Source organism: Gambusia affinis, linkage group LG07 (genome assembly GCF_019740435.1).
Source record: "Gambusia affinis linkage group LG07, SWU_Gaff_1.0, whole genome shotgun sequence".
In the NCBI taxonomy this organism is placed as follows: Eukaryota; Metazoa; Chordata; class Actinopteri; order Cyprinodontiformes; family Poeciliidae; genus Gambusia; species Gambusia affinis.
The window spans coordinates 15354820-15368357 of record NC_057874.1 but is presented as its reverse complement, the minus strand read 5'-3'; the positions used below and the strand labels follow the sequence as shown (position 1 = coordinate 15368357).

General features: G+C 38.2%; 1 protein-coding gene across 6 annotated transcripts in view; it reads right to left on the bottom strand.

Moving 5' to 3' along the window:
* Positions 1-142: 142 nt before the first annotated feature.
* Positions 143-13538, bottom strand: part of acap3b (ArfGAP with coiled-coil, ankyrin repeat and PH domains 3b) — a 57001-nt gene continuing 43605 nt past the window's right edge. For 2 of the 6 annotated variants that reach the window (XM_044122049.1, XM_044122048.1), the window contains exons 12-26: positions 13288-13339; positions 12969-13069; positions 11917-12028; positions 11581-11813; positions 10937-11006; positions 10645-10739; positions 9980-10200; positions 9810-9902; positions 9570-9659; positions 8746-8969; positions 7766-7875; positions 7336-7446; positions 6309-6370; positions 2095-2144; positions 143-871 (exon numbers count right to left, since the gene is read on the bottom strand). In XM_044122049.1, the coding sequence (XP_043977984.1) occupies positions 803-871; positions 2095-2144; positions 6309-6370; positions 7336-7446; positions 7766-7875; positions 8746-8969; positions 9570-9659; positions 9810-9902; positions 9980-10200; positions 10645-10739; positions 10937-11006; positions 11581-11813; positions 11917-12028; positions 12969-13069; positions 13288-13339 (1693 nt within the window). In that variant the 3' untranslated portion in view covers positions 143-802. Of the gene's footprint in view, positions 872-2094; positions 2145-2927; positions 6371-7335; positions 7447-7765; positions 7876-8745; positions 8970-9569; positions 9660-9809; positions 9903-9979; positions 10201-10644; positions 10740-10936; positions 11007-11580; positions 11814-11916; positions 12029-12968; positions 13070-13287; positions 13340-13538 lie in introns of those variants that run through there. The other 4 variants (XM_044122051.1, XM_044122050.1, XM_044122053.1 and 1 more) reach the window with 4 other exon arrangements.

Genomic DNA, 13538 nt, shown 5'->3' with positions numbered 1-13538 from the left:
ACTTGCCAAGAGGAAGATGAGAAACACCAGGCCCATCGATGCAGATTGTTCGAAGGCCAATATTAAAGCAACCTGGCATCAGCAGAGACACAAGCTGATATAGACAAACTTTTCAGTTGACTCACACTTAAACAGCTTTTTATTCATTTCATGATTTTATTCTAATCAACAGAGAAACTTACTTTTGGGTTTTCATTATCTGCAAGTCGTCATCATCATAATCTCACCATTTTTTGAATTACTGAAATAAATAAACTTTTTATTATTACTCCAATTCATTGGGATAACCTTGAGACTTTGGCATGACCAACACCCAAACTTAATTGCAACGAGAAAAAATGCAAAGCTGAATCATGGCTTCCTTCACCATTGTTTTTCTTTAAAGTACGAGACAACAGTAATTTCTCATCATGTTTGAGCACCAGCTTAACTCATTGCTGATAACAAAAGAAAAAATCCACACCCATTTCTTTAATGTGCTAATTACTTTGCAAAACAGAGAAAAAAATAAATTAGTTAATATATGAAGTGAGATGCCAAAGATTAGAGATGCAATTCCACATACTGAGAGTGCAGAGTCCTGTGCAAAAGCTAGATTTATTGCCTCCTGAGTCCTTTAAATGATGAGCTATCTTACTAGAAAAGCAGGAGTCAAGTAATGAAGGTTAAGGCTTTCAAGCAATTTAAGTAACATAAAGCATACAGAACAACTGCTTCTATTATAACACATATTGGCTAATGAAGCGGTGGTCTGGCGGTCACTACGGCTTCTGACAAAGGCTGAATTGTATGCTTCTTCTCCTCAGCTTCTCGGGCTGGAGAGACGCGAGGACAGAAAACTCGCGAAAGACATCAGCACTGGAGATGTCACCTGTAAAAAGAATATTGAAATCAATGCGACACCATGGAGACCTAAACACATTTTTTTAAACCGTTTTCATGGATGTTTCAAAGGCCACAAACCCAGAAAGTAATAGGTAAACCTCTTTTCAGAATTCAGGAGGAAATCCCCAAAAACATTTCCGACCACCTAAAGAAAAAAAACCCACAGAGCCTAATGAAGTGAAGTTTGCCTTCCTTCTTTTATATAAGTTTCATGTTTTAGCAAATGTAGAGTTACAGAGAAACAAGCAGTTAGTCACTCCTGTACTTCTTTTATCAGCAGCAACATTTATTTCACATGAGTTCTCAACCTGCTCTTTTTTACTTACCAGTGATCTAAATGTTTGTGCCATTCCGATTGAGCTAAACCTAAAATCAGAAGTGATTTCACAGTAGGCAGAATATTTCACACTTTATGGGGGAATGACATAATATTTCAGTTTAATTCTGGAATATTCTGATCTATTTTATCTTGATAATAATAGAGCTTTCTCTCTGATTCCAAGCAAAGTTTGGAGAGGGTGCACTTAATAGCCTTATAAAGTGCAATGCAAAATTTATGCAGCTTTTTTCACATCTTGTCATATTTCAATAACAAACTTAATTTTTTTTAATTAAAATGGTATACATTTGTAAAGTGCAAGTAAAAGGCCACTTTGATGTTTTTTTACGCAGAAAAAAAAATCCAAAAGTGGGAATGAGTCAGAGGAGCAGGTGTTTCATGTAAATAATTGTACAATAAATCCCCTTCAAATATAAGAAAAAAAGAGTCCTTTTTGTGAAAGCAATATAAGAAGAAAGGTTTTGTTAAAAGATCCCTGAAACATGGTAGTAGCACCATCATGCTGCAGGGATCCAATTCTTTGGCAGTTAATGGGAAGTTGATCAGAGTTGGTCAGAAGATTAATTTTGCTAAAAAAATAAATAAATAAATAAAAAAATAGCAATTGAAGAAGGACACCTGTTTAAATGCTGCTAAAGAAGCCAATGCCCATCTAAAATAACCTACCAATATTTGTGGATGTAATCTGACAAAATGTGAAAATGTCTGCAGAACATGAATGGATTTGCAAAGCACTCCAAAGACTCTCCATAAAGAAATGTTCAGGTAAAGGAGCTGAAAACCAAGCGACCTGAGGAATCACCCCCCAATCACCAGATCAGAAAGAAAGATCCCACTCGTCCTCAGACGGCCCAGATTGCTTCACTCACTCTATCCCGAACATCCTTGAGATTATCTTTCCTGCTGCCTGTGGAAACCCCTGTGGCAACAGAAGCAATGACATGTCAGTCATGGGTTATTTCCACACATGGACACGTGTTACATTTTTGGAGCAAGATGAAAAATTAGTCATTCATGAGATCTATTTTTCAGTCATGTGCATGGTGCTAAATAAAGTCTAAAAGTATTACCGTAGATAACTAAAGAAAATTAAGAACATTTTAAACTGGAAAAAAATGAAATTAGAATCGGAGTGTGGAGATTTGGTCTTCAAATGTGAAAAACAAACAATAAATTAAAAAGTACTAAGTGGTGCTCAAGTTTCTTTCAGTTTCAAACAAACATAAAATCCACCAAGCAGCAACAACAACAACAAAAAAAATCTTATTTTATTTAAACTGGAGTAAACTTTAGCCACATTTCTTTCTATTTTAAACATTCATCTTTAGTTTTTCAGGTTTAACTTTTTTTTTTACTAGATAAAAATACTTTATAGTCTTTTCTTAGTTTCATTTGTACTTGTTATACTTAAAAGCATACTTTCCTGGCAGCAATTGTGGAGTGAGTTTACACAGTTTAGTGGGAATTTTATTTCTTTGAATAAGTCAAGTGACGTAAACAATTTACCAGAATAAAAAAATCAACGCCACACACTCGAGCAAAATCTGATTGAAAAAAAAAAAAGAAACATTCTCCCAACACCTTTAATCGCTAAAAATAGTACTAAGATATAAACTACAATTCCAACCACAATATTTATGAAATTGTCATGTTGGGAGGATGTTGCGAAACAACAATGGGAGCAAGAAGCAGGAAGCATGGGTTAGTTTCTCAGGAATTTCAGGTTTATTTGCATTGTTTTTTTCCCCTTAGCGGTTCTAAAGACAAGAAGAATTCCTAAAATATTCAAATGTAAGGAACCAGAAGAATGCCTCCAAGTACTTTAGAAGTGATTTCCGTCTGACATGTGTCTTTTTTTTTTATACACAATACAAAGACAAACATAAAACATCATCAGTTAATCAGATTCTGTGTTAGAATGCTGAGAGGCAGCCAGCTGGCATCAAGATAAAATACACACCCAAACTATTTACAGCACATTTCCTTTCGACAGTATCTTGAACCACTCTTAAATCAATACACACAAATATACATAAAACATTTAATACTTCCTTGAAGGCGGCAGCGGCCCTTGACAGTTTGGTCACAGTAGGATCACATCGCCCATTAAGCCTGGTTCTAGTCAAAGTACACTCAACTATTGCATCCATCAGGACGTCTCTGGAACCTCGTTCAGAGGACACCGACAGTGTTTTCTACCTCTCTGCTGCTTCACAGAGCAAAGCAGGACTATTCTGTATCTACATGTTCCCTTTAAAAAAAGTCTTTGGCAGAGGAAAATAAAAGCACAGCTGTAGAAAATAGAGAAGGAAACAACTGTGATACAGACACAGAGGCCACAGCCTCAAAGCTGTGGATGGAGGAATGGCACAGATGTGCAGAAAGGACACCAGAGACCAGTGGGCTCTCACGGTGGTACATGCTCGTTCCACAGGACTGCACCGTACAAAGTCATCAAATTATCAAAAGAAAATTTGTTCATCATGCATTAGAATGCAAACGATGCTGAGCTCCCCCAAATAGTAATTCTGGCAAAAGCATACATAGAATATCATAAGTACTGACCTGGAAGGGAAGCCAGACACACAGATCCTTTGACCACACAAAGTGCTCTGTTATCCCCTCACATAGGTTAATATACATGAGTATTTACAGGAAGTTGGAGGTCTTTTCATATACAGTCTCTCGAGTCACTCGTCTTCAATACATGGTATCAAACAGAAGAAGGTGAAATGGAAATGGAAATGAAGATCCAGTGCTTTGCAACAGTATTTATACACGTTAAAACCTTTCATTGTTTGAGACAAGCCAAAGCAAGGCGGCATGTGTCTGAGAATTGGATGGAAAAGAACAATCTAAACTTTTTTCTCGCAAATAAAAAGTAGAAGAGTGGGGTACATTTGTATTCAGCCCCATCGAATGAAATCCAAGAAACCTATTTTCTTCAGAAGTCATCTAATTTGTGAGCAAGTACTTTATTCTCAGTGTAAATACTAAGCTGTTCTTTGAAAGAGCTCCACAGCTCTAGTTGCAGAATCTGACATGTAACTTGTCACTCTACAAATCTTGAAAAATGCCACGAGAGGAATCCCTAGCCAAATGAAGCCCTAACTTCAGTTTCCCCACACACCATACTGTATATGGAAGATTCACCAAAATTGTGGAAGATGGTGCAAAACAGAGACCAAATTAGACCCCTGCACACAGCGCCAAACTCTAAAAACCACCCTGAATGCACCAATTTTACTGCATGGTGATGGCAGCCTCATGCTGTGGGCATGTTTATTTCAGCAAGGACATGGAAGCTAGTCAAAGTTAATGGGAAGACAGAAGGAGCTAAATACAGGGCGAACTTGGAAGGAAAAATGTTACAGTCTGTAAAGAGTTAAAACTGGAGAGCATTCATCTTCAGAGCTACAATGTGGAGGTTTGAAAAACTTATATTCATGAGTTAGAATGACCATGTCAAAGGTCATATCTGACTGGGAAATCTACAGTAAGACTTGAAAACTGATGTTCACAGACTAAGTTTGAGCCGTTTTGGAAAGTTGGTAAAAACACAAAACCAAAGGTGTAACTGCAGCAAAAGTTAGTTTTGCAAAGCATTGAGTTAGAGCTGAATACAACTGCATGCCACATCTTTAATATTTTTATTTGTAACAAAAAACAACAAAAAAAAACCCAACACTTGATGTTACATTTTCCTTCCCTTTCCAAACATGTTTTGGTCTATCACATAAAATCCCAATCAAGTAGTTTGATGTTTGTTGCTATAACGTCACAATGCAAGAAAGAGGTCGAGGAGTATAACTACTGTTGCATGGCGCTGTGCAAGTGCTCTGTAAGCTTCCTGCTCTGGTTTGTTGGCTCATGTGCTTTACAAGTCAGTAAATTAATGGCTGCAGTTTCATAGTTTATTCAGTTAAAGAGAATTTCAATTCAAAAGCTTGTGCAATTCAGCAAAAAGCATCATGTCCGAGATACCAATGAGTTTATTAACTGCAAATTAAGGCCATTCCCTATATTCTCCCATAAGTTCGGAGCTTTGGAATTAAATTGACAATCATTATATATATGCAGACAGGAACTGCATTCCAGGATGAATTGCACTGGTTCTCTGGTATGATAAATAAAAAATACCCACTCACATAGAAATAATCTAGACATGAACAATGTAAAACAAACAAAAAATAATAATACTTTATTATGGGAAAAGTGCACAGTTTCTTTTTTTTTTTCTTTTAATGATATATATATATATATATATATATAAACACATTTAACTCTTGCTCTCCTGCTCACTCACTCTTCATATCACATCGTATCTTACACACTAGACCAAGGACTCTTCTCCACAAGCTCTTCAGTATCTTTTTTTGTCACAGTAAACTACCCTGGCACCTCCAATGTAGCTTCTCAGTTGTTATTTTTCTTTTTTTTAGTAGTTGAACAGATACCATTTGTAACCTCATGCCACAGTACACAGTTTCTAGTCCTCTAAATACGATTATAGTCACATTTCTGTTAAAGAAGAGATGGCGAATGGGATGTCACGCAGATGGTCTGTATAGATAGAGAACGTGGAAGATTAATGCAGCTAGATCCCCCAGAGGTAAGGGCCAGAAATTAACTCAAAGCACGCAGCATTTGGTGAACTTAGAAGATTAACCCTGTTAGTACAACGCCAAAAAGCAGAAGTTAGTTTAAGTGTATGTAGTGTGGTCAGCAACAGCATGAGTGGTGCCAAGAAGTAATAAGCAGAGACTTAGCAGTGATGCAGGAAAATGGAGGAGGTGACTATACAGTCAGTAGAGTTAGACAGCTCCATCAGGGGTCTCGCCCACTCTGTCACCCCGCTGGCAAAAAGTTGCCTGTAAGATCTAGATCTACAGTTGACTTGAGATCAATGTCTAGGGGCAACTTCAACCCAATCGACTCTCAGTCTGGATGAAAAAAAAAAAAAAAAGAGTTTATGCTCCCGGGTAAGGAAGGGACCACTAGCTCTCGTCTATGTTGAGGCAGATGAATTCCTGGATGCACTTCCTATACTGCTGCTCAGTGGGGCTGCTGCTTGGATATTGACCTGGTTGACCCAGTGGAGCCTCCGCCTCGCGCATCTCCTCGTTCATCCGCGCCAGTCGCAACCTGGAGGAGAAAAGGACGAGGAGTAGAGGGGCGGAAAGAGATGAAGGGGTGAAAGAAATGGGTTAAAAACAGATTAAGAGCAAGTGCAAACAGACACACAAAGGGAGGAAATGATTGGTGATGATATATGTTGCATCATGCAGAAAGGCTTGGGCGGAAATTTGATTTTAACGGTGTAGCCTATAGGAAAAATACCACAGATTCACTGTAATTACACAGAAACTTAAAGCAAAAAGTATAATAAATGATCAAACTGGTTTAATTTAAAAGCGACAATTATTCCTGAAGCTGCTAAAAATATAACTGATTTATATAGCTCTGGTAATATTTCATATAGCAGTTTAAAGTTAAATATAATATCAAATCAATTGAAAGTTACTGACAGACTTAAGGAATCAGTTGTGGGGGGGAAAAAAACTTCAAATTCTAACTATTATTAAGATAATAATCAGTTCTTATGATTTTAAACATATTTAGCTACCCAATGCTAATATGATTGTATAGTAGTGTTTTTAATTAGAGGATTCCTAAAGAAAACTAATAAAACTTATCAGTAAAGATGCACAATTTATTGCAAATTCAGTCACAGTGTTAAACAAATCTTTTTTGCTCCCATGGTGAAAACTCATTCACTGGTGCTCAAGGCACGTCCTAACAGCTCCAATAAAAGAACCAGTTAAACCAGTTTTTCAATAAAAGAGTCCTGTATTTTGAATTTTGACAAGAGAGGTTTATTGCAAGGGAAGCAGTTCTTTCTACTACTGCTTCTAAGTCATACTTCTAAGTTATGAATTTGGTGCTGAGATATATTCAGCTTTTCAGTGAGTCAGTGTCTTAGTGTGGAAACTCAAAGTTCTACCACCAGTTTAGCTACAGAGCAGGTTTGGTTGGAAAATCCCATGAATAATTCAGACAGTAACAGCAGGTGGTTATTAATAGAGCACGTGATGATTGTAATTTCTTACAGCGTGACGATGTCTGCGTTGGCAGCCTGAACAGCGATGCTGAGGGGGTCGTTACCCTGCTCGTCCACTTCCGTCTGCGATGCTCCTCTCTTGAGAAACAAACACACCTGTCTGTACAACAGAGACAGAAAGGGACAAGAGGCTCATCATTCCAAACACACGGAACAAGGAACAATGGAACAAGTATGGCAACCGATTTGTCTGTGAATATGTTTTCTCCATCCTCCTTCTTTTAAATGTATCCAAACATTTCATAGCCACTCGCCAAAATGATGCAAGGTCAGGAGAGACAATGACTAAGCCAACTGACACTTATGATTCAGGGTTCAATTTCCTGAAACCCATCAGAAATTTCCTTTAATTGCCAGCCTTCTTATTACGCAGACTGGGTGGTGATACATGAGTAATTATTCCTGTGAAAGCCTCTTACCCGGTGTGGCCCATGTAGGTAGCGTGGTGAAGCGGGCCCTTGCCTCGCATGTCTCTCTGGTTCACATCAGCTCCGTTCTGTAGCAAGAACTCACAAGCGATCAAAGATCCCTGGAATAGAATCAGACAGAGATGTCATTCACTTTGTGGACGCTAATCACGTATTAGCTAACATACACGTAGCCTGACTTTAAACAGTATTTCATCCCAGAGCATAAAAATGGAGGGGAAGTCATGGTCTTTGTAACATAGTAAACACATACTGATGCAAGTGAAATTTGTCAAAACATGTTTAAAATTCAGTTTGTGATCTGCAATAAAAACTTCATAATAATTTCAACTATTCGTGTTCTGGCAAGTAAAGCAGTTGTTGAAATTTTTATAACAAAATTTCCAGTTGTCTGGAACCCTAAAATGATTCAAAATTATACCGAAATTAAAACTGAAACTCATTTTGTGATGCAATAAAATCTAAGATAAAGGCTGCTATCAAATAAAAACGGATGTAAAAAGCAAATTTTTTTTTATTGTTTTAGAAATGTATATTTTTATATGATAGGAAATGGAATGAAGCATGAAAAGCCAAAACCTTTTCTTGATTTAATTTTCAGTTTTCCATATAGATGCAGAATTAAAAACAAAACAAAAAAAAAACTATAAAAATAAATTCCATTTACAAACTTTTCAAAACTACGTAGGAACCCTGTTTAATCATGGGATACATCCCTGGATATTTCAAATGAGAAATAATGATACTGACACCTAAAAATCACAAAACACATCTGCTTGATAAACGTGAGGCGTTACTGGACCAAACACAACAGGTGTTGCACCATCTTCCATTTAAATCACAGTGTTTACTGTGAGGAAGAAGGAAGAGATGTGACATTAAATTTATCTGAGGCATGATGCCAACTAAAAATATATTTATGCAGGTTTCTATTAACACTAAGCCTGCAGACAGACCAAAAAGCCTCTCACCCCGACCACAGCCTGTATAAGAGCTGTTTTTCCCTCCTCTTCTTCGTTGGTACCGTGCACATCAGCACCGTGCGCCAGTGCCTCTGCCATGAGGGGCAAATTGTGGAGACGAGAGGAGCGATAGAGCAGAGCCCCAGGATGCAACTCCCTGGGATCCTCGGGATCCGAAGACCCCTCCTGTTCGATCTCCACCTCCCCACTGGAGGACTCCTCCGACTCCTCTTCTGTTAGTGAGCAAACGAATAATGACAATTAAAATTTTAATCTTATAAAACACAAAATAGAGTGTTCAAGCTCCCCTTTACTCTTCTAGATGCTTGAAAAATATTGATCAGTTATCAGATTTGGCTCTTTTTCAGCTTTATCTTATATCTTATCTTTATCTTACTTTTTGTTTTGTCTTTCTCTTCTTTTGCTCTTTCCTTTGCTTTGTTGTTTTGTTGTATGTCCTTCTAATTCATCTAAAGCCCTTTGAACTGACTTGAAATGTGCCATATAATTGGAATTATATGGCACCTTAATCAGGCCTGACTACCAACCAGAAAGTAAAAAAAAAACAACAAAAAAAAACACTTTACATTTTTCTGGCCAGTGAACACACCATTTGTAAGAACTACTATGCAGGTATAAAACACTAAAAGCTAGTTTAGAAAGTCAACTCTATATTCATTTGTTTTTAACTAATTACTCTCTCACACACACACGCTTTGCGCACAAGATAAGGAATGAACACACAGCAGGAAGGCTAGAAATATTTTTTAAAAATTTCTCCTTTAATTATAGCTCTTAAATAGAAATCCTAATTACAGGTGGACTTGTTTTACCTTCCTCCGTCACACTGCCAAACACAAGGATGTCGGTGCTGCCGTCTGTGCTTCCTCCCAGGCCGCTGTCGCTGCTGAGACCTGCAGGGCCAAGCATCGCCAAGCCACGGACACGTTAATCATTACACACGCACAATTTCCATTTTCTAAGCAAACGCAAACATCACGCTGGAACTGAATCGCCAAAATCACTATCGTCAATGAAAGCAAGCAACGTTATTATCCGAGTTGTGGACTTACTGCGAGGACCAGAGCCGGTGTCAAAGTAAGAAAACAGAGAGTCCAGCTCGTCTGGGCAGAACAGGGAGTCCCGTCGAAATTTTGCTGCAGCGGCTGCAGATCAAAATACAAACAATTGAGAAATAGATAGATTTTGCTTTATGCTTATGATTTTGAACCTCTTCACCGACCAGCTGTGAGGTTGGCGGGTGAGGCGCTGCCAGGCTCGTAGCGGTGGTACTTCCTGCGCGCCTTGTTGGGGGCCCGCACAGAGCTGCTGTGTCTCTGGCATTTCTTCACCATCCAGGGGCGGGACTTCCTCTCTCCCTCCACCAGGACCTCGCTCCCACTCAGCTTCTTCAGGAAGCGTTTCTCAACATATTTAAACTTGATCCAGGCCTCTTTCTCCTGCCTAGAGGGAGACAAGTAAATATCATCTCGGGCACAGTGTAAAACAATTTCCGATCAAATTTTAATTTTATGTCAATATGTCATCTTTCCATCTTCCTTTGACGCATAGTGACACATTGCTATTATTTTAAATGTATACAAATAAACAGAAAAAAACGTTTTGTGGACTTTTAGTGCTCTACAGTCGGATATTTGCAACCGGAGACAATCAGAGAAGGAGAACAAAGAGCTGGAAATACTGAAATCTGAACCATTTGCTGTATTATTACCAATACACAGCATAGATTTTAATGATATTTTGAACTGAAGTTTGATACGGGAACCTCCTTGGTCTTCCATGACCATCTCTATTGGGTCAGAAAATTGTGACCAAAAAATATGCATCAACAAAATAAGTGTTCATTCTAATTTTCTAGTCAAACTTGATCGCTGGAGCTAGCTTTACCTCGAGCTAGACGGTCCCGGTTTCTTAACTCCCAGTTCCTCGCAGGCTCCCTCGTAAATGTTGTTGATCACAGTGTTTCCCAACTCACACATGAGCTGCATGCAAAGAGAGGAAAAATGCAGGAGCAAAGTTGACAAGAAAACCCAGACAGAAAAAATACATTTAAAAGGAGTAATTAAAAATGAAGCAGTGTGGCAATATGCTGGTGCCAATTAATATTGCAACACCACTGGGAAGAAGTAATGCTGGGCATGCAGAACGAGCTGTGGGGAAACTGGTGAGAGAGATGCACCTTGAGTAATTCTGGCTCCCACGAGTCCAATGTCAGCGAGCGCACTTTAGAGAAATGAACGCCTAAACTCCTGAAAATAGAAAAAGGGAAAGAGATGCAATGAAGCAAATAACATTTTTCTTTCTATATTTTCAACTTATCCCACTTTTTTTTTTAAACTGCCTGGAGTGGTATAAGTCAAAGTTCTTTAATGATTGCCTACACTCTGAGAGAATCTTTGTGAAAATCTCACTTTTTATATTTAATACGGATGGAAGTGTTTTAAAATGCAGTTACTGCTGCTGAAAACTGTAGATTGCAACAGTGTGCCCTGGTTCATTATCTTTAATAAAATATATTTGAATAAGTACCATAATACGCCTGTGCTTTTACAAGTGAAATGTTGGAAAAACTTAAGTGTTAAGGGATTGACACGTAAACATTTTTATTTTTATGGAAGGAAAAATTAAATAAATAAAAGAATAAAACAACACAGGATGTCTGCAAAGATTTGTTTTTCCATCATGTGATCTAAAAATACTTTCCTCAAACAGTTTGATGTTGGTTGGCTACCAGGAAGAATTCAGACGAGCAACAGCAAACTAGAAAAGCTGGTTTGGATTATGTTAACATGAGTATGTAAGATTCCTCAAACATCCAAATACCTGTGGATCCCTGAGCACTCGATGCAAAGCAGCACGCCCAGGTTGATTGAAGCCCAGCATGGAGCCGCCTGGCCGCAGTCGCTGCACAGCTCGTTGCCCGGCAGGCTCTGCACCCGCTGAAGGAGAGACTCCCCGCCGCCCCGGCACGCCTTGTCCGCCCTCTCCCCCCTGTCCCGGGGCTCGCTGGCAGAGTCGATGCTGCTGGTGGACGGTGAAGCCGTCCGGTCCAAACGCTGCAGAACAAGGCAAATGTTCAGATTAGGTTACATTTCAGAAATGATTTGAAATAAACAGAATGTCTTTTGTATATGGTTGCTTTCTGATTCTGGCCTCTACCTCAATGTAATAGTTGTCGCCGATGTCTTTGTAAGCAGAAGCGATGCTCGCCTGGACCGCCTGGATCCAAGCCTGCCGCAGCTTCTCAGACTCTGCTTGCAGCATGCAGCTCCTGCACACAACAAATGGATTGCTGTAAATAGTAATAGCCCATTTAAATTATGACACAGCCTACTATGAAACAACTACCTGTAGTAAAGAAATATGAAAAAAATGCTATGACTCTCAGTGGTTGATATTTTGGCCACAAATATCACCTAATTGAGGTGATTCTTAAAATCAGTGAGGTAATTTTAAGAATCACCTCACTGATAAGGCTGTTTGTTTTGTTTCTTATGAGGCCAACAAAAAAGAAAGTAAAAAGAATTAAACGGTAACACTTTGAAGGACTGCTTATAAGACTGCAAAGTTTGATGCAAAGTTGCTTTTAAAGCTTCAACTTGTGTCATTATTTACCAAATGACACTTAACTGTTGTAAACACCTTATTCATGACAGGTGTTAATGACAGCGTCTTCACATAAAGTGGCACAGCATGTTGAAGGACAGTGATCGCTGAAGAATTAATTGTGTATAGTTTCACTCAGACGTTTGTTCAACTTTTAGCTTAGAATAACGCAGAAGATACCTTCAGGTTAAAATTCCAAGTTTGAATGTTTTTCATAAACCATAACCTCAAAAACCAAAATGGCCACCATGTTTTTAATCTGTAGCAGAAGCTGCAGGAATAAACTGTTCATTTGCACAGAGTTTGTATCTCACTAAATGAGACAAATTGTGAGACACATAGTGCAGTAAAAGTAAACAACACTGGTTTGTTCTTGTTCACTTCTAAAACTTCACATTATGCTGTTGCTTCTACCACATTACATTTCTTTTTTATGCAATGATTGGAAAGCATATTGTTTTGGGTTCTTGTGTGTATTGGCATCAAAGTTAATTAGCTTTATCTTAATGGAAAGCTAATTAGAAGCAGGAAGGGAATCTAAGCAGCACCAGCTGTGTTTATACCACAGAGAACTGCTTTTGTTTGATAAATACTAACACACTTACTTTGTGGGCGAAACCACCTCAAAGCAGAATCTCCTCTCATTATCTTCACATGGTTTGACTGAGCACAGCCTCAGATCCTCAACCACCACCGTCAGAGAATCCTGTTGTTGTAGGAAAAGAGTATCACAGAAACCACAGACTACAGAGAGCAGGTTGGACGTCTCAGGCAAGTCAGTGCAACGATCCTCCATTATTAGTCATTCTTGTCAAATGACTAATAAATTAATTAATTTCTGGAAGCAACTTATTGGTTTTGTTGCGCAAGGGAAATATATATTTTTTTTAATGAAACTAGTTCAAGAAAAAAAGCTACTTTTACCTTGAGTTTTTTTTGGTAGACCAGCTGGCTGTTTTGGATTGAAAACCACCGCCTGATGGAAGCAAAATGCAACAAATGTCATTTTACAATAAAAAAAAAAATGTAGATTTTCAAAGCTAGGAGTTTTTTTTATATACTTTTTTTTCACAGTGAAAATTGAACATTGAAAAACCGAAGAAAGAAAGGACAAAAGTAAAAAGTAAACATTAAAGAAAAGACAGAAATGAAAAATAAAACTTAATGAAGGAAGA